Raw genomic sequence first — 26,180 nt, forward strand, 5'->3', positions numbered from 1 at the left:
TCCCGCGCCGCCAGAGTCGCCAGATACCGCCCAATCAAGCAGATTCCAAACTCGTCATCACCCTCTCAGCGTATCATCCAACCCACCCCTCTTCCTCTTCAACGGCGAAAACATAAACCCACTCCCATCCCCCGCAGTCATCAACACCGAACTGCCCACACCACCTCTCCCTCCCTTAGCACCCCCAAGCAAACCCGCCGCCTTCTTCCCACCCAACAACGACCTGCCCGCAAAGATCCCCCTGCCAGGCAATCCCTTTGTCGGCGCGCTCGCCTCGTCCTCCTCATCGAACAACGTCTTGCCCAAACCACCCAACTTCCTCGACTTCGTGTTACCAGTGACGGTCGACGTGGCGGACTTCTTCTTCTTCGACACTTCCGGCTCGAGGTTGAAATTTTGGAAGTCGGCGAGGGACTTGCGTTTCTTCTTCTTCGCGACGAGGTCTTTGCTCGGCGCGTCTTCCGGACCGTCAGACGTCTTGGTGGCGACTTTCTTCGCGGCTGCGGGGCCGTTGGCGTTCTCCTGGCCTTGAGCGTGGACGTCTACTTCGGAGGTCTCCTCCTTGACAATCTCGAGGAGGGTGGCAGGAGCTTTCGCTTTACGTGCCCGAGGTTTGGGTTTGATGGGGAGATTCGCGTCGCTGGGAGCGAGGGGTTGTTTCGTCTTCTTGGTGGGTGCAACGGAAGGTGATGCAGCTGGCTTGTCGTTCTCGGAGACTTCTTCCTCGTCGACGTCGACTGCAGGCGACTCGTCCGGGAGTATGCTCGTTGTCCTGTTAAGAAACGGCGTGATGGAAAAGGTCGACTTGTTGCCTACGCCTGCTTCGGCTTTGCGGCCGCGCTTTGCTGCGGGTCCGTCGCCTGGTGTGCCTAGGGTAGTAGCATCGGCGTCGAAAGCGGCGGCTCCGCGTTTCTTGGGGTTGGCTTTCCCCGCGGCGGTGGTCTTTGCGGTCTTCTTCGCGGGTTGGGCACGATTAGCGGTGGCTTGTTCACGCGCTTCTGCGAGTTCCTGCTCCGTTTCCTTGAGCTTCTCCTTGGTCGCCTTTAATTTCGTTCGGAATTGGCCCAGCTTGTCGTCAAGAGTCGCTCTCTGAGCCTCATACTCGTCCGCAGCCTTTTGCACAGCCTTTTCAGCTTTGACACGCTCCTTCTTCTCCTTCGCCAGCTCCTCGCGCAATTCCGCTGCTTGATCATCGGCATTCGCATTCCCGTCTGCGCGCTTAGCGGCACGAGCGGCAGCTTTCTGCTCCTTCTCTAGCTCTGCTTGTAAGCTCTCGATCTGCGCCTCAAGCTTGTGCTTGGCCTTCTTCTCCTTGAGCAAATCTTTGCGGACGTCTTCGACCTGGGTGTTTTCCTGCGCAGCCTCCAATTCCTCCTCCGCCTTCTGTCTTGCGCGCTTCTCTCTCGCCAACTCCTTCCGAACATCATCCAGACCGACGTCCATCTGCGTGACGTCGGCAGCTTCTTCAGCACGTTGTCTCGCGCGCTTCTCCTTGGCGAGCTCGCGCTTTAATTGTTCAACTTGCTCTTCTTGTGCAATCTCCACACCAGTGTTGCGACGCTTGGCCATTGCGCGCTTTGCGTCACGACGGGCATTCTCCATCTCACATTGCGTGTCGGATAGTTGTCGTTGCAGCTCCAATTTCTCCGTCATCAACGCCTCGGTACATGCCGCCTGTGCTTTGAGGTGCTCCAATTGTGGTCTCAACACCGACAATTCCCTTGTCAATGCCAGCTTCTCCGTCAAAAACGCCTCCGAATCAGCTGCGCTCAACTGCAACGCGCGACTCTCGGCATGTAATGTCCCGACCTCCTGCTCCTTCTCCCTCAACACATCCTCCACATCTTGCAGACGCGTCTCAGCAGACTGTGCGCGTGCGAGATGTTCCGTGACCAATTTCTCAAAGTTGTCCGATCGGTCCTCTTCCTGTGCTAGCAATTCGCGGAGTTCGTCATTGTCGTCCTTCAGGATATGTATGTCGAAGCGTAAGCGGCGTAGGTCTTCGTCTTTCGCGATGATTTCCACAAGGTTGCAGCTGCGTTCGTACTTGAGTTCGAGCGCGGAGGTGTGAAGTGCCTGTTCGTGAAGTCGCGATGTTTGAGGCGCCATGCTGGCGGTAACTATCATGCAATGTAGGTGTGTCGTGGCATACACTGAGGTGTTGTATTCAATGCTCTCTCGAAGTCGTGGTTGTTCCAAGTCAAGGATGCGATGTCGTGTTTGTTTACATGTGCGAGAGGGAACGACCGGCACGTGAATGACACCTCAGGCTGAGAGAGGACAGCTTGAGGAAGTCCAACGGCAGCTGGGGATTGATCGAAGACATTCATTGCGATTCAATCCAACCCACTCTCCTCACACAAAATGCGTCTCCTCTCCCTCCTGACGACGGCGTTATTGCCAGTCGCCATTCTCGCCGCCAAGAAATCTCCCGAAGAGCGATTCAATGCCGCCCTCGCCAAAGGCCAACCGCAGAAGCTCACGGACATCTCCTTCGACTCCATCACCAAAGCTCCACGAGACTACTCGGTGGCAGTACTGCTGACCGCACTGGATTCGCGGTTCGCTTGTCAACTATGCAATGATTTTCAGCCCGAGTGGGAGCTGCTGGCCAAGTCGTGGTCGAAAGGGGACAAGAACAAGGAGTCCCGCTTGCTCTTTGGGACACTGGACTTTGGCGACGGAAAGGCGACCTTTCAATCGGTGAGACATGGACATGGAGACAAGATGATGGAAACATTGGTGGACGAAGTGCTGACGAGACCAATCCTCAGCTCCAACTGCAAACCGCTCCCGTCCTCCTACTCTTCCACCCAACCACAGGCCCCCATGCCAAACTCGACAAGCCATTCGACCGCCTCGACTTCAACACTCCAGGGTGCGTATACACAGAAACATACAGCTTCGTCCTCATAGTCTAACACCTCTTTTCCCAGAATGTCCCGCGCCGACCCCATCCACACCTGGCTCGCCCGTCACCTACCCGGCCGACCACACCCAGCGATCGTCCGCCCACTAAACTATGTCAAAATCGCCGTCACCACCACCGCGGTCCTCGGTTCCCTCACCTTTCTCACCATCGCGGCACCATACATCCTTCCACTCCTGCAAAACCGCAACTTGTGGGCCGCAGTCAGCTTGATCGCCGTGCTGCTGTTCACCTCAGGACACATGTACAACCACATTCGAAAAGTGCCGTATGTGCAAGGCAACGGCAAGGGAGGCGTGAGCTACTTTGCCGGAGGATTCCAAAACCAGATCGGAATTGAGACGCAGATTATTGCGGCGCTTTGTGAGTGGAGACCTTGGCTTAGATATGTAGAGCGAACGGACGACATGTGCTGACGAAATGACTTCTAGACGGCGTTCTCTCCTTCGCGACCATCAGCCTCGCGCTGAAGGTCCCTCGAATCGCAGACCCCAAATCGCAAAAGGTGGCCGTGGTAGTGTGGGCGGGTATCATCCTTTTCGTGTACTCTTTCCTGTTGAGCGTGTTCCGGATCAAGAATGGCGGTTATCCATTCTGGCTGCCTCCGTTTTGAAGGTCCGGGTCGAAGACGTGATTGGAGTAAAACGTCAGATCCTGGAGAAGAACTGCGGAGGCATCGGTAATGCTGCTAGTCCAACTACAAGCTGGACAAGCTCGAACAATTCGGCCACACTGCTCACGTCGACCGTGCGTGCGGGTATCAGAAAAGCAGGCCGTGATTGGAAAGACCTCGATGGCCCACCCCATATATTCGGGGACCTGTACCCATAGTGAACGCAATCTCACAATAGACAAGTCAAGCATTTACAGTCGAATATCAAACCGTCTTCGGTCATCCTTATAGCAAGCACGCGCGGGCAATCAGGACGTCGCATCCGGAGGCAATGGCTGGCAAAAGTAGGTAGGCTCTATCGTTTCCTTCCACTGTTTGACCCATCTTTTGCAGCAAACTCCCTACGCTACTTGATATTGATAGATGTGAGCCCTTCTACGGAGACGGGAATTCTGTCAAAGCTGCAGCCGCTCTTCTGGACAACACTTTGGTGGAAAGGCTACCGCGGGAACGGAGACTGTTCGAATTCCGCTTCCGTTCAAGCCATATATGCCCAGGAAGGGCAACGATACTGGCAGGCCTCTCTTCAACCGACGAGCCATGCATTTCTCGACAAGACAGACATTAACGCATGAGTCGACCGTGCATTTTTCCCTATCAAAATGGTCAGCCTCCGAGCCGTCCGCACCGCCAACAGCAGCCTTCGCTCCAGACTCCCATCTCCGACAGCACTGTTCGTAGGCGGTACCAGCGGCATAGGGCGCAGCACCCTGCTCGCTCTCGCCCGCAACAACAGCCTCTCCAAAGGCTTACATCGTCGGCCGCAGTGCCGCCAATGCGGCTGCGGTCCTCTCCGAACTTCGACAGCTCAACCCTCAAGTCACCTACACCTTCATCGCAACCGACGTCTCGCTCCTCCGCAACGTAGATGCCGCCTGCGCGACCATTGTCCAGCGAGAGAAGTCCCTCGACCTCCTATTCCTGACTCCCGGCGGCTTATCTCATTCCAGACGAAAAGAGACGGACGAGGGCAATCGATCACCTCTTCGCCCTCCGCTACTACGCCCGCATGCGCTTCGTCCACAATCTCCTCCCTCTGCTCTCCCACTCCCACTCCGCCTCCTCCCGTATCATCAGCATCCCAGGCGCCGGCTTCGAAGGCCCCATTGAAGATTCCAATCTCGACCTCAAAAACCGGCTATAAGGTAACCCTCTCACCTGCGCCCTACATTCCGTCACCATGACTTCGCTCGCTATGGAAACACCTCGCCACTGCCTCGAAGAAACGTCTCTTTCCTCCACGCCTGGCCTGGTTTAGCGCACGGCACGAACCTCTACACGAATTCTTTCCCTGCTCCCGTCGCGGTCGGCGGTGTATAGGTCGTTCGTTGATGTTATCCTTTCTCCCCTGCTCTGAAGGAAAAGTGGAGAACGGCAACTTGTTCAATGCGACGGATGGATGGGATGTAACTCCCCACCAGCCGCGTCGGCCATCCCGCTATGCACTGCTCCTCCATCGACGAGTGTGAAGTGGGAGGGAGAAAGTTGATGGAAATGCAGCGCCACAAAGAGTAGCGGTTGGTTGGTTCGAATGGCTTCGTCGGCGGCGGAGCGGATCTGGTCCATTGGAATGGGGAGACAGTCGCTGGTGGGAAGAGCATGCGTGCGATGAGGGAGGAGGGACTGGCGGAGAAGGTTTGGGAGCATACGCTGGGGATGTTTGAGCGGCTTGCGGGTCGGAAGGGGGTTATTGGGGAGTGTGAGGTGAAGGAGGGGGTGGAGGGGTCGTGAATAGGAGCTTTTGGAGAACTCCTGGGCGGAGAAGGGCGGAAGGAGGTGAAGTCGGATTTTCATGTTTGACGGCACATGGGAACCACGGATTGGTAGTGCATGGGAGAACAACAGGCTCTAAACAGGGAGCTACTAGACAAACAGTACAGGACACCAACGATAGGAGGCTTGCAAGCTAGAAACTGAATGTGTAGAATGACAAGTCTGCGTTCGAGTTCTGAGCAATGCAATCATTTCATTTCATTCATAGGTCTCGTTACGCTGCCACATGCCTCTAATCCCTGCTTCGGAAAAAGAAAACGAGAAAACCCTCGCTGCCACGCTCTCGACTTGACCGGGGCAATAGCCCATGTTCTCTGTCATGCGAAGACTGACACTCCATTCTGTCGCAATAGCAATGCCCAGATCAGAACCTAACCAACCTCCAATCCTAGGACCCCTTTCTACCTAACCACCCCTCAAACACACTCACTCCCTTCCCCTGCTTTCCCTCCTCCGCCTCCTTCTCCCACCACCACTACTCCCCTCCCCTCCCTCATCTCCACTCCCCTGCCCACCCCCACCACCCATCAACCCCGCCGCCAAACTCTTCCAAATCCCACCCACCCCACCTCCACCCGACATATGCCCACTCAACAACTCATTAATCTTCACCGCCAACGGATCCGCCCCCTCTTTGCTGCGAGGATTTCCCGACTCGTCGAATCGAGGTGGTAAATCGATCGTGCTGGCTTCCGAGTCGGATGCCGCGTCCTCATCCCTACTGCCTCTACCGCCGCGACCGCGCCGTCGTTTGCGGAGCTTGTTGCGTTCGGAGGGTCGTTCTCTTTCCGGTCTGTCCTCATCGTTATTGGCATCCCTCGACTCGGAAGAACTCGTCGTCGGTGGATGGCCTCGTTTGGCGTCGGGGGAGTAGTCGATATTTTGATCTAGATCGAAGCGGACGCGGGATGAGGAGCGTGGGCGGCGGAGGGTGGAGGTAGAGGAGTTGCGGCGGGTTAGACCATCTGTTTCGAAGAATAAATAGTCAGCGATCTGATCGAGAGGAAATGCAGCGTGTTCTGCCGTGAGTAAGTGAGCGGTGCTAAAGTCAAAGTTGTGCTGAGAGTCCATTTCATCAGGACGTACCCCCGTCCCTCGAACCACGCGATCTTCTTCTCTCACCATTATCCTCCTCAAGAACATTACCTCTCGTCATCGTCGATGCTGTCTCTCTCGGCGACTCACCCGCGACGTCTGTCGGAGGAGGCGGATAAGGGTGGTTGGTAGAATCTGGCGCACTCACATTCTCAGGCGATCTGCCTCTGCGGCCTTCGCGTCTTGAAGGTTCATGCTCGGCGCCGTACCGCTGGTCGCCGGCGTAGGCATCACCCGGATAGGGTTGGTTAATATTCGGATCCGCGCTCTCGCCATAGGGAATCTCGCCGCCGCCGTACTGGCCTTGATCGTATGGTGGGTGTTGCTGTGCGGGTTGGCCGGCATAGTCCGCGGGATTATATGCTGGGTATGTTTGGGGTTGGGCGCCGTAGGGGTCGTTGCGGGCAGCGTCTTCGCCAGTCGGTGGAGGAGGGAAGTAGTGGCTGGTAGGGTAAGTAGATGGTTGTCCGCCATACGGAGCGTTCGACTGAGGATAGTCGTTGTAGCCCATGTTGTTGTCACGATCGTCGTGGCGTCGATCATCGTGGCGGCGGTCGTCGTAGTAGTCCTCCTGGTGATCGTCTCGGCCTGGGATTTGAGTCAGCAAATCCTCATCGTCAGCGGACTGCCTACACTCACGTTCACGTCTGTTCTCCTTCGCAACTTTACTACGTTCGCGACGCTTGCCCATCTCATGTGCCGCCAGAGCAGCGCCGCCAAGAGCAGCACCGCCAATAGCGGCGTTGCGAGAGCGGCTGTGATTTCTGTTATCCGGACTGCTTGATCTGCTGCCGCCTCGACGACGGTACCGGCCAGGCTCTTCATCACTGTAGTAATCTCCTCCACGGCGATGATCAGGGTAGATGGGATCATGACCGTATGCTATCAAGCCAGGTTCATCTCTCCTGCGATCATCTTCCGAGGGCGCACCTCGAGACGCTGACCTGCGAGAGCGGCTTCTGTGAGATCGACTTCTGCGCGATCGACTTCTGCTAGCATGTCTTCTGCCGCGTCCCACTTCATCTTCGATGATGGCCTCCTTCTTGGCTTCCTTGTTCGCCTTGTTCTTCTCGTAGAGTCCTGCAAGTGCGGCGCCTCCCAAGCCGGCACCGACGATCGGCGCTCCAGTACGCACTCGTGACTTGCTGCGCGCTCCGCCAGGTCGACTGCGTGAACGAACACGATCCCAGATACCCGCTGCGGCTGCTGACGCTAGACCGGCTTGTGCTATACGCCGGTTGCGGTGATCTGGACTGCGGTGCTCACTTCCTGGTCGAACGGATGAAGGCGCACTGTCGTAGCTGCTTCTCCTCCGCCGAGACCTACTACGGCGAGGAGGTTGCTCCTTCACAATGACCGTCTCCTTGTTGTTGCGGTTCTTCAACGCGTATGCGCCAAGAGCGGCCACGGCGGCCACTGCGGCCAGTCCACCCAGTTTCTGCGTTCGATTGAAGCTGCGGGACCTGGATCTCGATCGCGAGTGATGTTTGCGGCGCCGCCGGTGATCATCTCGATCTCGGCCTCGATCACCACTACGTGAGCGGGACCTCGACCCGCCACGAAGACTACGCATGCTACGCGCTCTGCTGATGACCTCTGTCGCCGCCGCGCCCAATGCAGCACCACCAAGCACGTTGCGACCACGGTGGGACTCCTCATGACCTTGCTTCTTGCGGTGCTGTCCGAGGATTGCTGCCGCACCGGCACCAGCAAGCGCGCCAGTTGCGAGTGAGCGCTTCCGACTCTGACTGCGACTGCGACTCCTACTCCTGCTACCGTCAACGTAGCGCTCGCGTCGCACGTATTCGAAGCTTTCATCACTGTATTGCGAAGCAGAGTCGCGCGGCTTGATCTCGCGATCGTAGCTGTCGCTTCGTCGACGGCGCTCAACGACTCGACGTTCGTAGAAGTAATCTTCTTCCGGTTTCGCAGGCTCTGGAGCTGGTGGAGGTGTCTCTTCTTTCTTCACAAGTGCCTGGCTCTCTTCTTTGGTCTCGACCACCTCCTTGCGCTCAACGAATTCGTATTGTGGCTCTTCCCGTCGAATGATGATCTTTTGTGGCTCGCGACGCTCTTCTCGGATGATGATAGGTGCGGCCGGTGCAGGCTCGCGAATGATGATGGGCTGTGGTTGGGCAAAGTATTCTGTGCTCTTGCTATACCTCTCCACATCGTAGTCTCGCTCGCGGGGTGGGGAGTAGTCGCGTTCTCGCTCAAATCGATATTCGCGGACCCGCTCTCGTTCTGGTGAAGGTGAAGATGGTGGTGATGGCGCGCGCACGACTTTGGTTTTGCGTACGGTGCGATATTCCGATCGGTCGTCGGTATCCTGCTCCACCACTCGGTATTGGATGTCGCGGCGAGGAGGTTCGCGCGATACCTCTCGTTCGACGACTCGCTCGGTGATACGCCAGTCTGTGTCGTCGTGTGAAGACTGTGCCTTGCGGTGGTGATGATGGTCATGACTTGCCCGCGACGACTGTGGTGAGGCGGCGCGAGTGCGTCTGATTACGATTTTCTTGTCCACCACTTCGTCGTCGTCTTGATAGACGGCGCGGGTGACATTTTCCGGGACCTGGTATCGCTTGATGGTGGTGTAGGAGCGGCGAGGGGTGCCATCATCGTCATCTTGGTCGCGATAGACGGTGCGACCACCGCGGACGGATGCCATGGTGCCGACCAGATAGTGATGGTGAGGTCTATGTCGAGGTCGGAGGTGATGCGGAGTGGTGTTTCAGGTGGGGATCGAGGAAAGGCCAGCCGCAGGGAACAGACTGTGAGGGTGAGACTGTTCGATGAGAATGAGCGTCGAGGCTGTGGTGAGGTCGAGGTCGAGGTCGAGGCAGCTGATGAGAAAGTGGGATAGTCGCATGCAGTTGCAGGGGTGTCGAGTAGAGTGGTCAAGCGATGGAGTCGCAAGCAGTCATGCAGAGGATGGTCTCAGATATGATGTTGCTCCCGTCGGCTACTGGAGATGTCGTCGTCCAGGGCGAAGGTGGGAGAGAGAAATGTTGGTCGAGTCGTGGTCGTGGTCGTTTATCGATTGTGCCTCTTGGTGGGGCTGGGTTGGCCCTGTCGGAGGATGACGCCAGAAAGTCTCCGACCTGGGGGAAAGTTCAACTTGGAAGCGTTTGCCTGTTGCGTTTCTCCAGCTGCTCTCCAATGCTGCAGTATGAAGCAGAGGAGCATGCCCGTCAGACTCGAGCAGTACGATTGACAGATGTCTATTGTTGGGCATTACAAGAAGAGACCGGACGAAGGATTGCATTGGAAGACCTTGATTCAGAGGCAGTTCGTCGGTGACATCACAGTGGTTCGCCCAGCCATCTTTCTTTCGGCTCTTCGCCAGCAACATGGGTGCATGGTCGAACTCGCAAAGACTCGACCTCACCTCGTCCTGAACGCCTCGAGCCGAACGATAGCGACATCTCAGCAACGACGGTACTTCCGCCATGTTACAGCCAAGGCGTCCTGCTCTTCTCGGACGATCAGATCAAACACTCACCCTTCTCATCTCTGAGCCTGGAACTTCGCATTTACCATGATCTCTACTGGAGCTGTATCTGGTCCGGACACAGCGGATCTGGTTGAAAGAAGCATTTCCAAGGCGTGTCGTTCGCCGTTGAAAGGGTCAAAGGGTTCGAAGTGAGACAGATCTACGCCGGTAAAGCTACCAAAGAAAACAAGATGAACTTCGCCAACTACCTCAAGGTCCTCGCGACATTCCTCGTTATGGCGCCTGCTGCTCCTCTGGCCGAGGCTGATGCCGAAGATCGCGCAGGGACATGCGGCGTAAGTATGCCTTGAGTGGTATTCATCGTTCGCTTTGCTAACATCACAACTCTTGCAATAGACCCTTGGTACCTACGGTACCGTATGCCCTCCGCACCCTCCATCTGCGCCTCGGCACTAAATCGTCCTTCCGTCTGGCGGCACGACACGGCAACACATCATCGACTAAGGCGACATCGACTGGCAACATCTAAAGTTCGGCGAAGAGACTCGAGCAGGATTGGACAAATTGTTTGGCTTGGAGAAGAGGGGAGCTGAGGACTGCGAGAAGGGGTTGACCAATTGCAGAGAACAGCGAGGAGGATTGAGGGTGAGCGGAGGTGGAGGAGGAAGGGTGTCCACTTCATCGCACTTGTTGTTACTTTACTTCGGAGTAAACTGTTCGAGCCCTCACAACCGTCCAACAACCGCCGACTGCAATTGTGTTGTCCTGACGTAAATTGCGTCTTCTGGCTTTGCCGTCCGTCTACCTCCATCCTTCCGCTCAAACTGCAACACTCCAAACCAACCCAATCAGGCCTACCTCGTGCGGTGCATTTCACACGAAAGCGTAGAGACAGATTGCTGACAAGACCGTGAGAGCAACGATCCTAATGCACATCTCCCCAATCTTTCCGCGCAACTTTCTCCGTGCAGATGTCGCTCGGTTTGGCTTGATTGATGCAGTCTGAGCGGAAGCAAGCTACCTCGAAGACCCTGCTTAAGTAATTGGTCCATTTTTGGCCGCGGTTCGGCATCCGGCATTGATCGGCCACGAAACAACGACGACGGCAAGACTCTAGAGACCCTTGAATACTGCGACAAATAGAAGCATTTTCTTCTCAGTAGTTCTCCTCTCTTCTCGTCATACAAGTCTCATCATTCCACAATGTACAAATCAGTCACATCACGAGCCGCAAGGCAATTCATACAGCCGTCGCGCGTTAGCCGACGATATGCCTCGACACCGGCTGCCTTTGACTGGAAAGATCCTCTTGGAGCGAACAACCTCTACACAGAGGAAGAGCTCGCGATTTCAGAGACGGCAGAGTCATATTGCCAGGAACGAATGCTGCCGCGAGTACTTGGTGTGCAAACCTTTCAGAGGGAACAATAAATGGTGACGTCGACTAACCACAACTACAGAGGCCTACCGACATGAAAACTACGACAAGAAGATCTTGGAGGAGATGGGCGAGCTGGGCTTGCTAGGAGCAACGATCAAGGGATATGGTTGTGCCGGAGTGTCTTCTGTCGCATCGGGGTTAATCACAAGAGCAGTGGAGCGAGTGGATTCGGGCTACCGGTCGGGTATGAGCGTACAGTCTTCGCTCGCGATGGGTGGTATTGAGGAGTTTGGGTCGCAAGAGCAAAAGGACAAGTTTCTCCCGGAAATGGCGAAGGGGAAAATGTTGGGCTGCTTCGGCCTGACTGAGCCCAACCATGGCTCGGATCCTGGCAGCATGGAGAGCGTCGCAAAGGAACATCCTACTAAGAAGGGATACTACTCTCTCTCAGGCAGCAAGACGTGGATCACGAACTCGCCGATCGCGGATGTCATGCTCGTGTGGGCGAAGTTGCAGGAGACTGGCAAGATCCGGGGGTTCCTTGTCGAGCGATCTCAGGCTCCACCGGGCGCACTCGAGACACCCAAGCTAGGAGACAAGAACGGTCTGCGAGCTTCCATCACCGGCATGATCCACATGGACGAGATGCCGGTCGCAAAGGAGATGATGCTGCCCGAGATTGAGGGTCTTCGAGGACCATTCTCATGCTTGAACAGCGCACGATACGGTATCGCTTGGGGTGTGATTGGTGCTCTTGAAGATGCGATCGACCGAGCACGCACATACGCGTTGGAGCGCAAGCAATTCAAGAACAACCCGATTGCCAAGTACCAGCTTGTGCAGAAGAAGCTTGCCGATGCGACGACCGACGCAGCGTTTGGCATCCTCGCGGCGTACCATGTCGGTCGCCTGAAGGATGAGGGCAAGGCGGCGCCCGAGATGATCTCTATGATCAAGCGTCAGAACTGTGATCGAGCGCTTGTTGGCGCGAGAAATCTACAGGAGATCTTTGGAGGCAATGCTGCGAGTGATGAGTACCATATTGGAAGGCACGTGTCCAACTTGTTTGTGACGCAGACATATGAGGGACAGAGTGATATTCACGGTGAGTTTGACAGTCTTTCGCATATGTTGATGGCGACGAGCTGACAGATTTTGCTAGCCCTCATCCTTGGACGTGCCATCACTGGCATTCAGGCTTTTGTTTGAGGGTGAGGTGTCTGAGCTCGGTGTGTTGCGAGAATTCAGAGTTGTACGCGAAGATCACGGCGCTTATGAGAGCGGCACAGTCGCAAGTTTATCAGCAGCATCGGGCTATTACAGGACCAGTCTGCAAGATATACGTGTATATAGGAAGATCATGTGAGAATGCGAGATCGCTCGAGCATTGTAACGACAACCAGGGCAGTCCCGTCGTTTCGGAGAGAGCAATGCTTGTGCTGGTGAATGTGGTCCTTCTCGAATGTTTCCGATAGTTTCACTGCGCGCATAACAGCCGCCAGAGTGATCGATTCGTTACCAATCACACTCAAGTGACTTTCAGAAGAGGGCGGCGGCAGTCTTTGTCGACTATTTTTAAGCGTCAGGCAGTGCCAAGCGACGGAGATCCCGTCGCCGCCGCGAACAGCGTCACTTCTCTGCTCTCGTAACAAACCACCGCAAGACACCCCTCACCACAACCATCCCCTCCACCACTTACATCCACCGCGCTTCCCACACAACCACACCCCATACCACCACAAAACATCAGCCATGGCGTTGAAGAGAATAAACAAGGAGCTGACGGACTTGGGCCGTGACCCTCCTTCCTCGTGCAGTGCTGGCCCGATCGGTGACGACCTGGTATGTTTGCCTCTTGCTGGCCAGTCAGCACTACAGCACACCTCGAGCGACATTCAAAGGACAATCACTGACATACGATGCGCACAGTTCCACTGGCAAGCGACGATCATGGGACCCGGCGACTCACCCTACTCCGGCGGCGTGTTTTTCCTCGCAATCCACTTCCCCACCGACTACCCATTCAAGCCGCCAAAGGTCAACTTCACCACCCGCATCTACCACCCGAACATCAACAGCAACGGCAGCATCTGCTTGGACATTCTGAGAGATCAGTGGAGCCCCGCTCTCACCATCTCGAAAGGTGAGTGAAGAAAACCCTGCCCCTCCTTCATCACGATACCTCTGTGATCGTGTGACGGCACAGCGATAGAGTCATGACTAACCTGCGCAAAACAGTCCTCCTCTCCATCTGCTCCATGCTCACAGACCCGAACCCCGACGACCCTCTCGTGCCCGAGATCGCACACGTCTACAAGACGGACCGCTCGCGCTACGAGGCCACGGCACGCGAGTGGACTCGAAAGTACGCCATCTAGGCTGCAAGTGAAACTTCACGTCACCTAGACACGTATGGGAAGGAAACACATTTTCACGAAGCAACGGCAGGGATATGAGAAAGACTTCACATCCCGAGGGAAGAAAGCGTCTGGTACCTGACAAGCGGTCATATGCTGGGAGGGAAATGCGGCTTTGAGTTATCGCGTGTGGAGTTTCTGCTGGGATGCTGTATCGACGGCGGAAGGAAGTGGTAGCGGGCATTTACTTGCGCTGCTCTTACAACACTCGCTGCGATGGTCGGTATGCCTGGCATTTCGGCGGCACAGTCAGTCCTTTTTGCGTTTTCACGGGTTTGACGAGAGAAGCTGCATAGGTTCCCACGGAGCCTTGACTATACATGGATTGCGCGTTAGGTGCCGAATGTCAATTCTGCTGGGCTCTGGCGTCACTGTTTCTCATCGGTGTGGTGCTAATGTTTGAGCGTGTGACTCGGCTGAGGCAAGGCTGATCGCACTCGTGAGACAAGGCAGGGACTTTTGCTGCGCCCCTGTGAGATCATCAATGTACCTCGTGCCTCGTCTGGGTTGTTCACGGATAATAAGGTAGAACCGCGGTACCTTACACGTATCAGTGCTCGATTGGAGGACTCGGCGTGTAGGCAACCCACGTGGTTTGAAGACACTTTCAAGGCTGCGATCGTAGTCAAGGTCTTGCTGGCTTGGACGGTGAAGCGCTGGTCTTCACAGCTGAATGTTCTATCTTCCACTTCCCATTCGAGCCCATTGTGATCGGTGACGCCAGTAAAACTCACTTGTATTGTGTCACTATTCCATGCTCCTTAAAAGGTACCGCAACGTCGACAGCAAACGACATCGGACGCAGTTCGGTTTCCGTCAAGCGTTGAAACTCCGCGGTCGGCTCCGTTTCCGTTTGAAGCCTTGAGCCGACCACGAGATATTTCACGTTGTAAAGACAACTTTTGTGTTGACTCTTGTCTAATCGGTTTAAATGCAAGCAGGTCAAGAGGAACCTTGGGCAAGATCAGGAAAAAAAAAAGGACAATTTGAGCCGCGGCATCCAGATCTCGACCACTTCGACGGCCAAAGGTGACTGGAGCATCGGAGAAGGAGTCTAGCAGCACGAAGACGGACGCTGTCAAGCGATCGCAATATCAAATAGAGCAGACCGCAGGCCAACATCAAGTTCCAGCGGACAGTCGCTCTCGATACACCTCCAGATGGAGCCAATCGAGACTCTCGCCCAACGATGGCTCGAGCAAGACAAGGACGAAACAACACGAGCTGAGATCGAAGACCTGCTCAGCAAGAACGACACTCAAGAACTGGAAAGCCGTCTGCGGACACGCATCGCCTTCGGAACCGCAGGACTACGATCATCAATGAAAGCCGGTTTCGCCCACATGAACAGCCTCACAGTGCTCCAAGCATCCCAAGGCCTAGCCGATTACATCCTCCTCCAACACCCAGCCACGCCTCCATCCCAACTCAGCATAGCAATCGGCTACGACGCCCGCTACAACTCCGAGAAGTTCGCCCGCCTCGCAGCCGCAGCTTTCCTCACCGCCGGCCTCAGCGTGCTCTGGTATGGCCAAATCGTCCACACGCCCTGCGTTCCCTTTGCTGTCAACCACTACCACGCCGCAGCGGGAGTAATGGTGACAGCGAGCCACAACCCCAAAAACGACAACGGCTACAAAGTCTACTGGTCCAACGGCAGTCAAATCATCCCACCCCACGACTCCGGCATCGCAGCCTCCATCGATGCCATCACGCAAATCTCCACCTGGGACACCTCCCTCGTCGACACCCATCCCAGTGTGCAGCGCATCTACCCCGAAGCCTCGGAACTGTACATCTCCCGCGTGCGCGAGCTCGTTTCCCCTCTGCCTTCCGACCTGCAATCTATTCCATTCACTTACACAGCCATGCACGGCGTCGGCCTCCCCTGGATGCGAAAAGTCGCCTCCCTCCTCCACCTCAGCGACTCAATGCACGAAGTCGCAGCTCAATGCCACCCCGACCCGGAATTTCCCACCGTGCCGTTCCCTAACCCAGAAGAAGCCGGTGCTCTCGCCCTCGCTATGCGTGAAGCCGACGCGAACGGCACACCTCTCATCCTCGCCAACGACCCGGACGCAGACCGTTTCTCTGCCGCGCAGAAATTGGAAAGTGGAGAGTGGATACAATTCACCGGAAACCAACTGGGGATCCTCTTCGCCTCTTTCGTCCTCGAGTCATATACAGGAGACCGCTCAAAATTGGCTATGCTGGCATCTACCGTCTCCAGCCGTATGCTCTCCTCCCTCGCCAGCCAGGAGGGAGTTCATTACACCGAAACCCTCACTGGTTTCAAATGGCTCGGAAATGTCGCGCAAACCCTCGCAACTCCAGGTCTCGAACCGGTCTTCGCATTCGAAGAGGCGATCGGGTATATGTTCCCCTCGATAGTATGGGACAAAGACGGCGTCGCTGCGGCAGCGGTCTTCCTTACCGCATGTCGGGCGTGGGAGAAGGAGGGTCTCACGCCGTGGGGGAAATTACAGCAACTGTACGAACGATATGGATACTTCGTGGACGCGAATACATATCTCATCTCCCCATCTCCCGACGTCACGGGGAAAGTCTTCGGCGACATTCGTGTTCTGAACAGCGGTTCTCGCCCGGAAATGTTGGGGAACAGGAAGATTCTACGGTGGAGGGATCTCACGACGGGATATGATAGTGGTACGGCGGATCATCTTCCCGTCCTGCCTGTGGATGCGAGCGCGCAGATGATTACGTGTGAGGTGGAGGGTGTGGTGTTTACGGTGCGAGGGTCGGGGACGGAGCCGAAGATTAAATTGTATATTGAAGCGAAGGGTACGAGCCATGAGGAGGCGGAAGGGGAGGCGGAGGGGGTGTTGAGGGATTTGTTGGGGGAGTGGTTCAGGTTGGAGGAGTATGGGTTGAGACTGGCGGGGACGTGAGGGTTGGGGGAAAGGCGGTGCGCGTGGCGGATATGTATTTACATACATATATACGACAGCGTCTCTCTGAAGCGTTGAAGCGGTATAAACGCATAGCTGGTATTTCGTTCGCGTGGTGCCAGTGGTGGCTGCGGAGGCGGCATCCGTGGCGAGATCTTCCGTCCTCTGCAATGTGATAATCTTTCACGACGAGATGGATCTGACTCTCATCGCACGGGGAGTCTCTACCAAGTCGTGGGCACTTTGGGATAGTCCTTGCTCGAGATGCCCAGATCAGCGAAGATGGTGTCGTCGCCTGGAAAGAACAGAGTGTTAGCAACAAGCCATTCAAAAGTTGTAGAGCAATGTCAGTCATACCCTTCAAGTGCTCCACGCGATGCTCGTCCTCCTCCTCGAGCTTCTCCAACTCCTCCTGCGGCGTCTCCTTCTCGCCGTTCTTCTCATCCTTCGGCGCCGGCTCGAGGTTACTGCTCGACTCGAAGTCCTCACCAATCAACAGCATCTGCGCGTTATCATAGTCAAGATGCTTGGCTTGTACGGGCATCCACGAACGGCCGCGGAACTCCTCCATGATCTCGGATGGGTACTCGGCGCCCTTGTCGAGCTGAGCGTTGGCTGGTCCCTTCGACTCTGGGTTCTTCAGGCTGAGCACGAACGAGCCCTTCTGCGCAATTCCGAGATCCTTCTGCACCTCACCGATCTCCGATGGGATGGTGAGCATGTACGCCAAATGCGTGGTGCCTTGTCCGCCTCCCGTCGAAGTCATCGCATACACGCCCTCGCCCATCGGCGTTACTTCCGGTGTATGCCTCGTGCCCGTCGTCTTGGTGCTGTAGTCCGAGCCCGAGAAGAACTCCTCCTTGAGCGTGTCCATGCCCACCTTGGCCTTCTCCACGAACGCCATGAAGCGATCTTTGCCGCTCTTTGGCCAGACTTTCTTGGGCAATGCGATGAGGCGATTGTTCTTGACGTCTTGAATGGCTCCGTCGGTAAATTTGGCGCCGTCGGGAAGAGGCCGCAGAACGAAGTAGCTGCGTGCGAGATCTTGGACGCTGTCTGGGTTGTCGACTTGAACGCGGCCACGGGAGAAGAAGTAGATGATTCCCTTCTCGAGAATGTTGGAAGGCATGGCTTCTTCACGATCCTTGCTCTCTTCGACTGCACCGCCGTTTGTGTCCTTGATCTTCTCTTCTCCACCATTGACTTTGCTGTCGCCGTTCGAAGCATTGGCCTCGGTATTGTTGCTGTCGTCCTCCTGCTTGCTAGTCGATCCAGCATCGTTCTCGTCTGCCTTCACTTGGTCGAAGGCATTGACTCCGTTGCTGGCCTGAGGTGCAGACTTCTCTGCTTGTGGTTTGCCCTTCGATTCGTCCTTGGCATCGTCCTTTGCGTTGTCCTGTGAGTTGTCCTTTGAGTCTTTCGCCTCGCTGCGACCGTTGGTGGTCGACAGAGTCTCTTCGAGCGTCTTCTGCTGCTTCTCGCTCTTTGGGTTGCTGTCATCGGCGGCGGTGCTGTCTTCGACCTTGCGCTTGGTGCCGGCCGAAGGTGAGCTGGACTTGTCGTCGCCTTGAGATGAGCGTGTCTGAGCCATGTTGTGGGTGGTGTGAGGTGTCTGTTGGATTGGTTGTTGATGGTAATGAAGCGAAGGTCGTGGTTTGAATCGATGATGATGGAAGGAAGAGAGAAAGGCCAAGAAGATCGAGTGAATGGTGCTTATCCTTTCACATGTGCATCATCACTCTGTTGTCAGTGGCATTGAATCGTTTGGATGAAGTACGTCATGGCCAAGTGAGTCGCGTCGGAACGCGTTCATGTGCTAGGCTCCAGCACGCGTTCACGTGCCAGATGAGACGGTGAGATCGGACTGATGTCGCAGCAGTGGAACGTCGAGTAGATTGGATGTCTCGTTCTCTCCACAGCATTCCAAGACCATGCAGCCGAGCCCGACTGTTTTGACATGGAAAGGAAGTCGGAGGAAGAGAGGAACGCAGGGAGAAGGAGCAAAAGACAGAGGTCTCCGAAGATGGAGCAGAATCACCTTCCTTTCGCGGTCCAAATAGCACAGGCTGGCCATCTTGACGGTCAGCCTGTGATCTTGGTAGCAGGAAGAACATGTCGGCGGGATGTTCAAGTAAATTGGCAAGACGTCTTTGAATACTGGAAGCACTTCGGCAGACATACCCGAATCCGAACCCGAGACGAGCTCTACGTCGTTCCTCGATGCTGCGACTTTCTCACTTTCACATTGCACCACAACCATGTCTTCACCCAGGAACCTCCGCCGCTTTCAGCGTTCATTTGAGCAAGTCTTCAGGACGTATCGCTCCACTGCAAGGGTACAAAACCAACCTGCCATCCGCGCATTCTCCATCCCTTCCCGCCAACAAACCATCGCATCATCACCTGTGAACAAAACCACCCGCCGCCACAACTCCACCGACTCAGAACCTCAAACCCGGGCTCCACGGCCGCTCACAGACCGCACTCAAGAAGGTCAAACCCCTTCAGAAACCTCCACCCAACAACAATCCGACGCCGACGCCATCGCGCTCCGCAAAGCCATATCCCCGGCCTACCAACTCTGGTTCACATGCAAAAAGTGCCTCGAACGATCTGGCCACACCATCTCTAAGCAAGCCTACCACTTCGGTACTTGCGTCATCAACTGTCCGAAATGTAAATCCCAGCACCTGATATCGGACAATTTGAAGATTTTCAACGACAAGAGTATGACAATGGAGGATATCGCGAGGGAACATGGACAGCTGTTGAGGAAGGGCAGGTTAGGTGCGGATGGAGATGTGGAGTTTTACGACGACAAGGCGACGGATATTGTGGAGGAGGCGGCGAAGAAGGAACAGGAGAGGTTGGAGAGGTTAAAAGGTGAAGATGAATGAGGATGGTTGGGATCTGGATTTGATTGAATCTCCACTCTTTGGCACTGGACGGATGGGAAGTGCTGTGCCAGATTACATGTTCGTGCACAATCTCCTGTGGCGGACCTCCTGGCCGACACATCCCGCCGTGCCGAGTCGCGACGCAACGCTTTAACGAGCCACTCCTTCTCTCGAAGAAGTACGCGGAAGGGATGAATCCCCGAACCGAGAGCTTTCATGCTAGTATTGCGCCATGCCGCTTTATACAGCGACGTTGGCGAGACAAAGTATCGAATGTCGGCCTACTGATCACGGCCGAAGCAGACGCCTCCTCGGCGACCGCTCTGTGCTCGTGCCGGCTGTCCGCTCGGCTCGACTCTGCTCTTCTCGTTGCCATTGGCATCGCAGACCAACTTGCCATCATCGCTCTCGAGCAGTTTAGATAGCAGCCTGCAGCTTTGACCAAGGCGCAGACGAGATCTCCAATGCACTGGCATGACCGCTGCCATCCATAATTCCCACTTCACCTATCACCGGACCAGTAATTGAACTCTCACCTCTGACCCTCTCGCCACATCACTTAATCCCCAAAACTCCACAAACAACCTCCCTCCTCTCCTCCCCAACCACGCCCTTGATCACCTCGCCCATACTCTCGCACTCCCAAATCCCACTCCCATGCTCAAACTCCCACTCCTCGCCCGCCACTCCCTCTTCCTCCAGCCGCACTTGAAACGCCGCCCACTTCTGCCCTTTCAATTCCGCGACATGTTCCCTGACCGCTTGCCTCTCGCCGGAAAACATCATCACGCCTGGATACCCGGGTTTCGTCAACCCAGAGATGTGCTGAGATTGCGAGGAAGGATGGAGAGCGAGTTTCCGTTTTGATTGTGCGAGGAGGTGGTGGAGCCAGATTATTACCGTCAAACAACCTCGTTCCTCCGCCACTTCAGTGGTCTTAGAGGAGGGTCCAGGCTCCGTTGGCGAGGAAGAGAGCTCGTCGAAGAGAGCAATGACAGCGTCGAGACATTCTTCTCCCACTTGACAGGTTTCGTTAATGGAGCGTTGGAGTGTGTCGCGGACGTCGGATCTGTGGGTGCTGGCTAGGAGTACGGAAGGAAGGGAGGTGGAGAGGTAGGTGTCTGGTAGGCGGACGGTGAAGGTTGATGAGGAGGAGGTGGTGTAGGTGAGTTCGCGGGAGTTTGCGGTCCAGTGCAGTTGGTCGGGGTACATGGATTCGAGGAGGGAGATTTCTGTTTCGAGGCGGGAGGAGGGGGTGGCGTCCATGGTGGTGAAGATGAGGTTTTCTTTCGTTGTGGTTTGTATTCTTTCTATAGTCCTTCGGTGAGATGCTGTGGGCTCCTCCGGACTTCTTTGAGGGATGGCTGGAATTGAACTCTGAAAGTTCACGCGCGGCCTGTTTCTATGGCATTTTGTTTTACGGGTTTTGCAGTTCCTTGAGCTGAGGCTCGACAATGACTGACGTTTCCCAGGTGCTCGCTTTCTACCACCACCGAGGCACCTATACATCTTCTAAGACCAAGAGACAGGTCCTCGGGTCACGGCTTCCTCGACATGCGTAGTCAGCATTGGAAGCGGAGCTGTCTCCGCATCTGTTTTCATGTTCGCGTTGCACTTTCCCTTTCTCCCCATCCACTTCACGTTGCCTTCAAAGGATTCGGATCCTACGACGGCCCCTCAAATCGAATCTTCACATGATGAATTCATGAGACGGTGAATCGTCCGAGATCTCGCAAAGACCAATTCTCTTGCCGATGTGCGAGAAGGATCTGGACGCCATGCATATCTTGGCTGCATTCGCGAGGGCGCCATGGCAAGACGGCACGTCTGATCAAGACGAGGCTGAGGGCCTCACTTCCTCGCAATGTGCTTCTCGTCACACCATACTAATGCTGTAGACTCAACATGGCCGCAATTGCCGAGCCGACGGAATTGCAACAACTTCTGAAGGACCTGGAGCAACAGAAAGAGGCCTACGATCAAGCTTTCCGCAAGGTACAGGAGTACACGGCCTCGCCACCTGCCGTGCTGTCGAGTACACCAGCATCAGCTCCGAGTCCGAGGATATCGTATCTGCCGCGTTCCACTCCACAACGGCCTGCCACGCCACTAGACGGTCTGGTACATCTCAGAAAATGGCCGTCGGCAGGACTGTCGACTCTCGATTCCGCATCCCGCTTGACGGGCGATGAATCCGACGATGAGGAAGATCAGAGTCTGTATGCTCAGGATGCTCTTCCCCAGGAGAACTATGGAGATGAAGATTTTCGAGAACATCTCCGAAGCTATGCCTGGGATGAAGACGGGCGAAAAGTAGTGCAAAAGTTCGCCGGAGCAAAGAACGGTCTCGAGAGCGAACATCTCATCCTACCGCAGAAAGGACCTCTACTGGATCGATCGCACCACACCCATTTCCAGATTTTCGATGTAGGAAACGACGGCGCGCTACTGCCCATTGAAGCGAAGCACGAAAAAGTCACGAATCGGCCCACGGCTCTGTGGCAGACGATCAAGAGTATCAACCCTGAGTCAAGACAGCGTAAAGCTGTCGGTAGACTCACCATCGTTCGCGAGCCGGCTCCAATACTGTTCGGTGCTCTGCACTACACCATGAACAAGCACTTTGACGTGGATGAGCTCTTTGGACATCTCGTGTCAACGACATCCACATGGTGCAGTTTTGACCGTGCTTTCCACGCCGATCCGCGACGGCAGAGCTCGTTCGTTTTCGTCTTCGAGTACTTTACCCTCATTGGCGAGGATTGCCAACCCATGGCGTGGCAGATGGCCGACTCTCACCGGTCGCGGAACCCCGAACATATTGCCATCACAAGATGTAGTTCGGTGGTCGCACTGTCGCTGAAGGGCAAAGCTATCAAGAAGATACGAAACCCGGATCGTCGAGCTGGTAGCACGTATGGCTACGTGTATGACCCTTGGAGTCCCTACCATGTGCTCAATATACAGTGCTTTCCTGACTGGGAAAGTTCGATGGACGTACACGGTTCGAACCAGCACTATGGTGTGTTTACGACGGGCTATCTGACATCACGTGCTAATCTCACATGCCAGTGAACGGAGTTGAGACATTTCTGGTGACTGTACTAGCAGAGTACAAAGATGCCGAGAAGCGCTTCGATGATATATACAAACAGATTGCCAGACTAGTCACACCTCCACTCGCCTTCATGTTCGAGTCCGACATCCGCGACAAACTGCTTTTCGAGGACGACAAATACACCTATTCCCGGCGCTACTTCTGGGCTTTCCAAACGCTGGGCATCATGATCGACAGCATGAACGCAATGGTCGACGCATACGAAGACAACTTCACCGACGAGGTCTGGGAAGGGCAGCACCGTACACTCTGGCCGCTGCTTGAGCAGGAATCTGCTCGCAACAAGTACTACAAGAAGAAGCTCGCTGTCGTGCGAATGAAGTTCACTCGACAGGTGAGTCGCATCAACAAGCTGATTGCGGAATACCAAAAGAGGCGCGAGGAGATCTCTCGTCTGCGCGACCAGCTGTTCTCGGGTACGAGTGTTATGGAGGCCAGAAAATCCGTCCAGCAAGCAGAGATTACAGTCCAACAAGGACACAATATCAAGCTGCTGACACTGGTCAACTTGTTCTTCCTTCCGCTCACTTTCGTCACCTCGGTCTTTGGGATGGAGATCCTCCCGGATCGTAAGCATTTTCCGTCAATCATTCAAGCCACTTCGCAAACTAACAGTGCGCAGGCGAGCCATTATGGAGGTTCGCCGCCGTCACAGTCGCAATCTGTCTCCCATGCTTCATCCTCGTCGGCTCCCTCAACTCGCGAGCCGGTCTTCACTGGTGGCGATCCAAGTGCTACGCCGTGTGGAACAGTCTCCGCAGGATACGGCCGGGACGAGACTCCGCCAACAACGACGACGATTCACCAGCTTTCAGTCGTGCAACCACGATCGTGGCTCCGACCACTGCGAACGACTACCCTCTGCCAAGCGACATCTCAACGCACGCGAAGATGGCGAGGCGACTGCGCAGACTTTCGTCTAGCAAGAATGTTGAGAAGTTCTCTCCACCGCCTGTGCGTGAGGCCGTGGTTCGCGAGGAGGCCGATGTCGTGCCGCAGATGGAAGTGCAATGGGGCGAGCCGCGGCAACAGGGCATGTCGCGTCGGATGAGCGAGATGATGGATGGTGGTATGTCGCCGTTGGCAAGGAGTAATACGCTGAAAGAAGAGACGGAGGGTCCACAACGAGGAGGCCAGACATAGCCACGTACGACGTCCTATCTTGCTGATAGGTCGATGAGCTGTGAATCTCACCCTCGGCTCTAGGCACGGAGCGCCCTCGCGGCCTGTCCACGTTCTCGCTCCCTGAGAGCGTCCACAATCGAATCAAACCGCCATTCTCATCCCTCATACCTGAACACCACTCCCCTCAAAGCTTCGCCTCCCCACTAATAACATCCTTCAACAACCTCAACCCCTCCTCTGCAAACCTCACCATATTCGCAACCCGATCCCCACCCAACCCCGTCTCCACCTCCCTCACAAAAGTTCCCCTCTCACAATCCACCGCAAGCGCCACATACCCCGGCGTCCGATTCCTCGTACTCCCACCCGTCGGTCCCGCAGTCCCACTCTCCGCGAGGGTATACGTGCTCTTCAAATCCCTCCTCACGGCCTTCGCGAGTCCGGCCACGATGTCGGTGGTGGGACCTTTGTAGGCGGCGATGGTCTCGGGCGTCCAGCCGGCGTAGGCGACGCGGGAAGGGAGCGTGTAGAGGGTTAGGCCGCCGGCGTAGATTTTCGAGGCGCCGGGTTGGGAGAGGAGGGAGGAGGAGATGAGGCCTCCTGCGGCGGTTTCGGCGATGGAGAGGGTTTCGGAGCGGGATTTTAGGAGGGTGGTTATTTCGGTTAGGATGGAGGTGAGTTCGGACGGGGGGAAGGAAGGGGTGGAGGTGGACATTTTGCGGGAGGGAGGAGGGGTGGAGGGGTGAGTGGTTGAGGGTGGTCCTTTGCGGTGTTGGAGGGTGGTGGTTGAGATGGTCCGAGATGAATGGGAGGCTCTGGTGGTGGGGTGAAGCAGTCTGGTTGAGGCGGAGAATGGACGACGACGGAGACTCGACAAGCGATTCATGTGTAGTTGTCGAAGAGTAGGTAATTACTAATGTCCGGTCTCTTTGAGATGATAAATCACCATGGCGTTAGGATGACATGCAGTCAACTCCGACTTGACGATTGCGGAGAGAGGGAAAGACATCATTGCGGGGCATGCTGCAGATATTGGTAAGGAACGATATCTGATACGCGTACTTTACGCTGACATATGCATAGCACGACGGCGTGAGCGTGAGTCCTTTTCAAACCGTCTGTATGACATCGACTCCCCAACGTGGAATATGGCCAGTTCAGACCTCGAGGACCCGAAGAGACTGCTCGCCTTGGAGAGCATTGTCCTTAAGCTTTGGACAGCGAGAAAAGGGATAAAAAGTCTTTAGGCACAGCTTCCAGGTAGCCATCGGGGCATCGCTTCTACAGTCCGCGCCGTGTCCGCGTCCTCCTCCGGGCACATGAACGACTTATAGAAGTCTAGATGTTGTTGCTTATGGATTATCTTGTCAATACACTTGCCACGTACCTAGCGAAACATGTCTAGCCCAACTAGCTTTGTATTAAACGATCGACTTAGCTATGAAAAAGAGGACCTAAAAACCCGGTTTAGTCAAAACCCGGCGTAGAAAAGTCTACTCTCCTCGGAAACGTAATAAGGCACCCTCTAGTAGTATGCTTAGGAATAAGAAAGAAAAGAAAAGACAGATCCCTAATTCCTCTAACAAGTTCGACAAAAGAAATAAACAAGTAGTAATGCTCTTCTCTAACGTTACGCGTATCCTATAAGGCCCCCTCGGAGCACTTGCACTTCCTTTCCACACCCGAGGTTAGCCTTTGAAGTATCCTTCCACCTCTGTAGCGCCAAGCACAGCTCTTAAATGGTGTAGTCTCTCGAAGGTCGTCTCGATATAGTAGGCTTACTATATCGACCACGGAGAGCAGAAGCCAGTCCCGTCGCTGTTCGATAGTGTCAGTAAAAACATGAGAGCGAGAATGAGATGTCGGGTCGTACCAATAGCCTTGGCCGAGACATTGCTCTCTGCCATCGATGTTCTTCCATGTACGACAGCACGACGCGCCGGTAGGAGTGCATTTTGCCTCGCTGACGGCGGCGAAGCCGATGAAGGCGGCGATGATGGTGGTGAAGCGCATGGTTGGAGTGGTGTGTTGGTTGGTTGTTGCGTTGGTGGGTTGGTGTGAGCTAATTGATGTGTTAGCGAAGAGTGCAAGTTGAAGAGATCAAGACAGCACACCTGATGGAATCTGACTGCGACGTTGTGAAGAAGGAAAAGAGAAGAACGAGAAAGAGGGAGCTGACTGCGCTTATGAGGTGGAAAAACACCTTGCCATCTGCCTCGAATGATCTCCTGATTCTCCTCATTTGGCTCCCTGTCTCGGGACGCGCCCCCCCGGACGAGAACTTTGAAGTTTAGCCACCCCTAGTCGAGAGTTTTATTGGGCTACATGCCTGTCCACGAGGGTCGGTACAGGGTGGCATCGTGGACAAAGCGTACATAAGACACGTTCCTGCATACCTCCGGCAAT

General features: G+C 55.3%; 13 protein-coding genes across 13 annotated transcripts; 7 read left to right on the forward strand and 6 right to left on the reverse strand.

Annotated features, from left to right (window-relative positions):
* Nucleotides 1–57: 57 nt before the first annotated feature.
* Nucleotides 58–2,109, reverse strand: MYCGRDRAFT_94129 (uncharacterized protein; the record flags this gene model as incomplete). The annotated part of the gene is made up of 1 exon (XM_003851662.1): nt 58–2,109. One exon carries the CDS (start codon nt 2,107–2,109, stop codon nt 58–60), a length of 2,052 nt encoding a protein of 683 aa, XP_003851710.1.
* A 249-nt stretch (nt 2,110–2,358) lies between these two features.
* On the forward strand, nt 2,359–3,542 carry mg74783 (putative dolichyl-diphosphooligosaccharide-protein glycotransferase; the record flags this gene model as incomplete). The annotated part of the gene is made up of 4 exons (XM_003851588.1): nt 2,359–2,703; nt 2,775–2,878; nt 2,937–3,292; nt 3,361–3,542. The coding sequence occupies 4 exons, from the start codon at nt 2,365–2,367 to the stop codon at nt 3,540–3,542; spliced, it is 981 nt and encodes a 326-aa protein (XP_003851636.1).
* Nucleotides 3,543–4,985: 1,443 nt separating this feature from the next.
* MYCGRDRAFT_94131 (uncharacterized protein) lies at nt 4,986–5,396 on the reverse strand (the record flags this gene model as incomplete). Its single annotated transcript, XM_003851661.1, has 1 exon — nt 4,986–5,396. One exon carries the CDS (start codon nt 5,394–5,396, stop codon nt 4,986–4,988), a length of 411 nt encoding a protein of 136 aa, XP_003851709.1.
* Nucleotides 5,397–5,801: 405 nt separating this feature from the next.
* Nucleotides 5,802–9,141, reverse strand: MYCGRDRAFT_110004 (uncharacterized protein; the record flags this gene model as incomplete). The annotated part of the gene is made up of 2 exons (XM_003851660.1): nt 5,802–6,340; nt 6,561–9,141. 2 exons carry the CDS (start codon nt 9,139–9,141, stop codon nt 5,802–5,804), a joined length of 3,120 nt encoding a protein of 1,039 aa, XP_003851708.1.
* Nucleotides 9,142–11,075: 1,934 nt separating this feature from the next.
* Nucleotides 11,076–12,517, forward strand: MYCGRDRAFT_73508 (uncharacterized protein; the record flags this gene model as incomplete). Its single annotated transcript, XM_003851589.1, has 3 exons — nt 11,076–11,329; nt 11,388–12,413; nt 12,471–12,517. 3 exons carry the CDS (start codon nt 11,131–11,133, stop codon nt 12,515–12,517), a joined length of 1,272 nt encoding a protein of 423 aa, XP_003851637.1.
* Nucleotides 12,518–12,983: 466 nt separating this feature from the next.
* MYCGRDRAFT_100608 (E2 ubiquitin-conjugating protein) lies at nt 12,984–13,934 on the forward strand (the record flags this gene model as incomplete). The annotated part of the gene is made up of 3 exons (XM_003851590.1): nt 12,984–13,150; nt 13,238–13,451; nt 13,547–13,934. 3 exons carry the CDS (start codon nt 13,061–13,063, stop codon nt 13,684–13,686), a joined length of 444 nt encoding a protein of 147 aa, XP_003851638.1.
* A 951-nt stretch (nt 13,935–14,885) lies between these two features.
* Nucleotides 14,886–16,634, forward strand: MYCGRDRAFT_86654 (uncharacterized protein; the record flags this gene model as incomplete). Its single annotated transcript, XM_003851591.1, has 2 exons — nt 14,886–15,057; nt 15,163–16,634. The coding sequence occupies 2 exons, from the start codon at nt 14,886–14,888 to the stop codon at nt 16,632–16,634; spliced, it is 1,644 nt and encodes a 547-aa protein (XP_003851639.1).
* Nucleotides 16,635–16,858: 224 nt separating this feature from the next.
* On the reverse strand, nt 16,859–18,350 carry MYCGRDRAFT_73513 (uncharacterized protein; the record flags this gene model as incomplete). Its single annotated transcript, XM_003851659.1, has 2 exons — nt 16,859–16,929; nt 16,992–18,350. 2 exons carry the CDS (start codon nt 18,223–18,225, stop codon nt 16,859–16,861), a joined length of 1,305 nt encoding a protein of 434 aa, XP_003851707.1.
* A 542-nt stretch (nt 18,351–18,892) lies between these two features.
* MYCGRDRAFT_43835 (uncharacterized protein) lies at nt 18,893–19,531 on the forward strand (the record flags this gene model as incomplete). The annotated part of the gene is made up of 1 exon (XM_003851592.1): nt 18,893–19,531. The coding sequence occupies one exon, from the start codon at nt 18,893–18,895 to the stop codon at nt 19,529–19,531; it is 639 nt and encodes a 212-aa protein (XP_003851640.1).
* A 555-nt stretch (nt 19,532–20,086) lies between these two features.
* MYCGRDRAFT_94138 (uncharacterized protein) lies at nt 20,087–20,797 on the reverse strand (the record flags this gene model as incomplete). Its single annotated transcript, XM_003851658.1, has 1 exon — nt 20,087–20,797. The coding sequence occupies one exon, from the start codon at nt 20,795–20,797 to the stop codon at nt 20,087–20,089; it is 711 nt and encodes a 236-aa protein (XP_003851706.1).
* A 639-nt stretch (nt 20,798–21,436) lies between these two features.
* MYCGRDRAFT_73517 (uncharacterized protein) lies at nt 21,437–23,073 on the forward strand (the record flags this gene model as incomplete). The annotated part of the gene is made up of 2 exons (XM_003851593.1): nt 21,437–22,553; nt 22,604–23,073. Coding segments are annotated over 2 exons (1,587 nt in total), but the record flags the coding sequence as incomplete, so codon positions are not given.
* A 93-nt stretch (nt 23,074–23,166) lies between these two features.
* Nucleotides 23,167–23,902, forward strand: MYCGRDRAFT_104997 (uncharacterized protein; the record flags this gene model as incomplete). The annotated part of the gene is made up of 1 exon (XM_003851594.1): nt 23,167–23,902. One exon carries the CDS (start codon nt 23,200–23,202, stop codon nt 23,698–23,700), a length of 501 nt encoding a protein of 166 aa, XP_003851642.1.
* Nucleotides 23,903–23,946: 44 nt separating this feature from the next.
* Nucleotides 23,947–24,679, reverse strand: MYCGRDRAFT_105000 (uncharacterized protein; the record flags this gene model as incomplete). Its single annotated transcript, XM_003851657.1, has 1 exon — nt 23,947–24,679. The coding sequence occupies one exon, from the start codon at nt 24,658–24,660 to the stop codon at nt 23,959–23,961; it is 702 nt and encodes a 233-aa protein (XP_003851705.1).
* Between the last annotated feature and the right edge of the window lie 1,501 nt (nt 24,680–26,180).

The sequence above is a fragment of the Zymoseptoria tritici genome, chromosome 6 (genome assembly GCF_000219625.1).
Source record: "Zymoseptoria tritici IPO323 chromosome 6, whole genome shotgun sequence".
In the NCBI taxonomy this organism is placed as follows: domain Eukaryota; kingdom Fungi; phylum Ascomycota; class Dothideomycetes; order Mycosphaerellales; family Mycosphaerellaceae; genus Zymoseptoria; species Zymoseptoria tritici.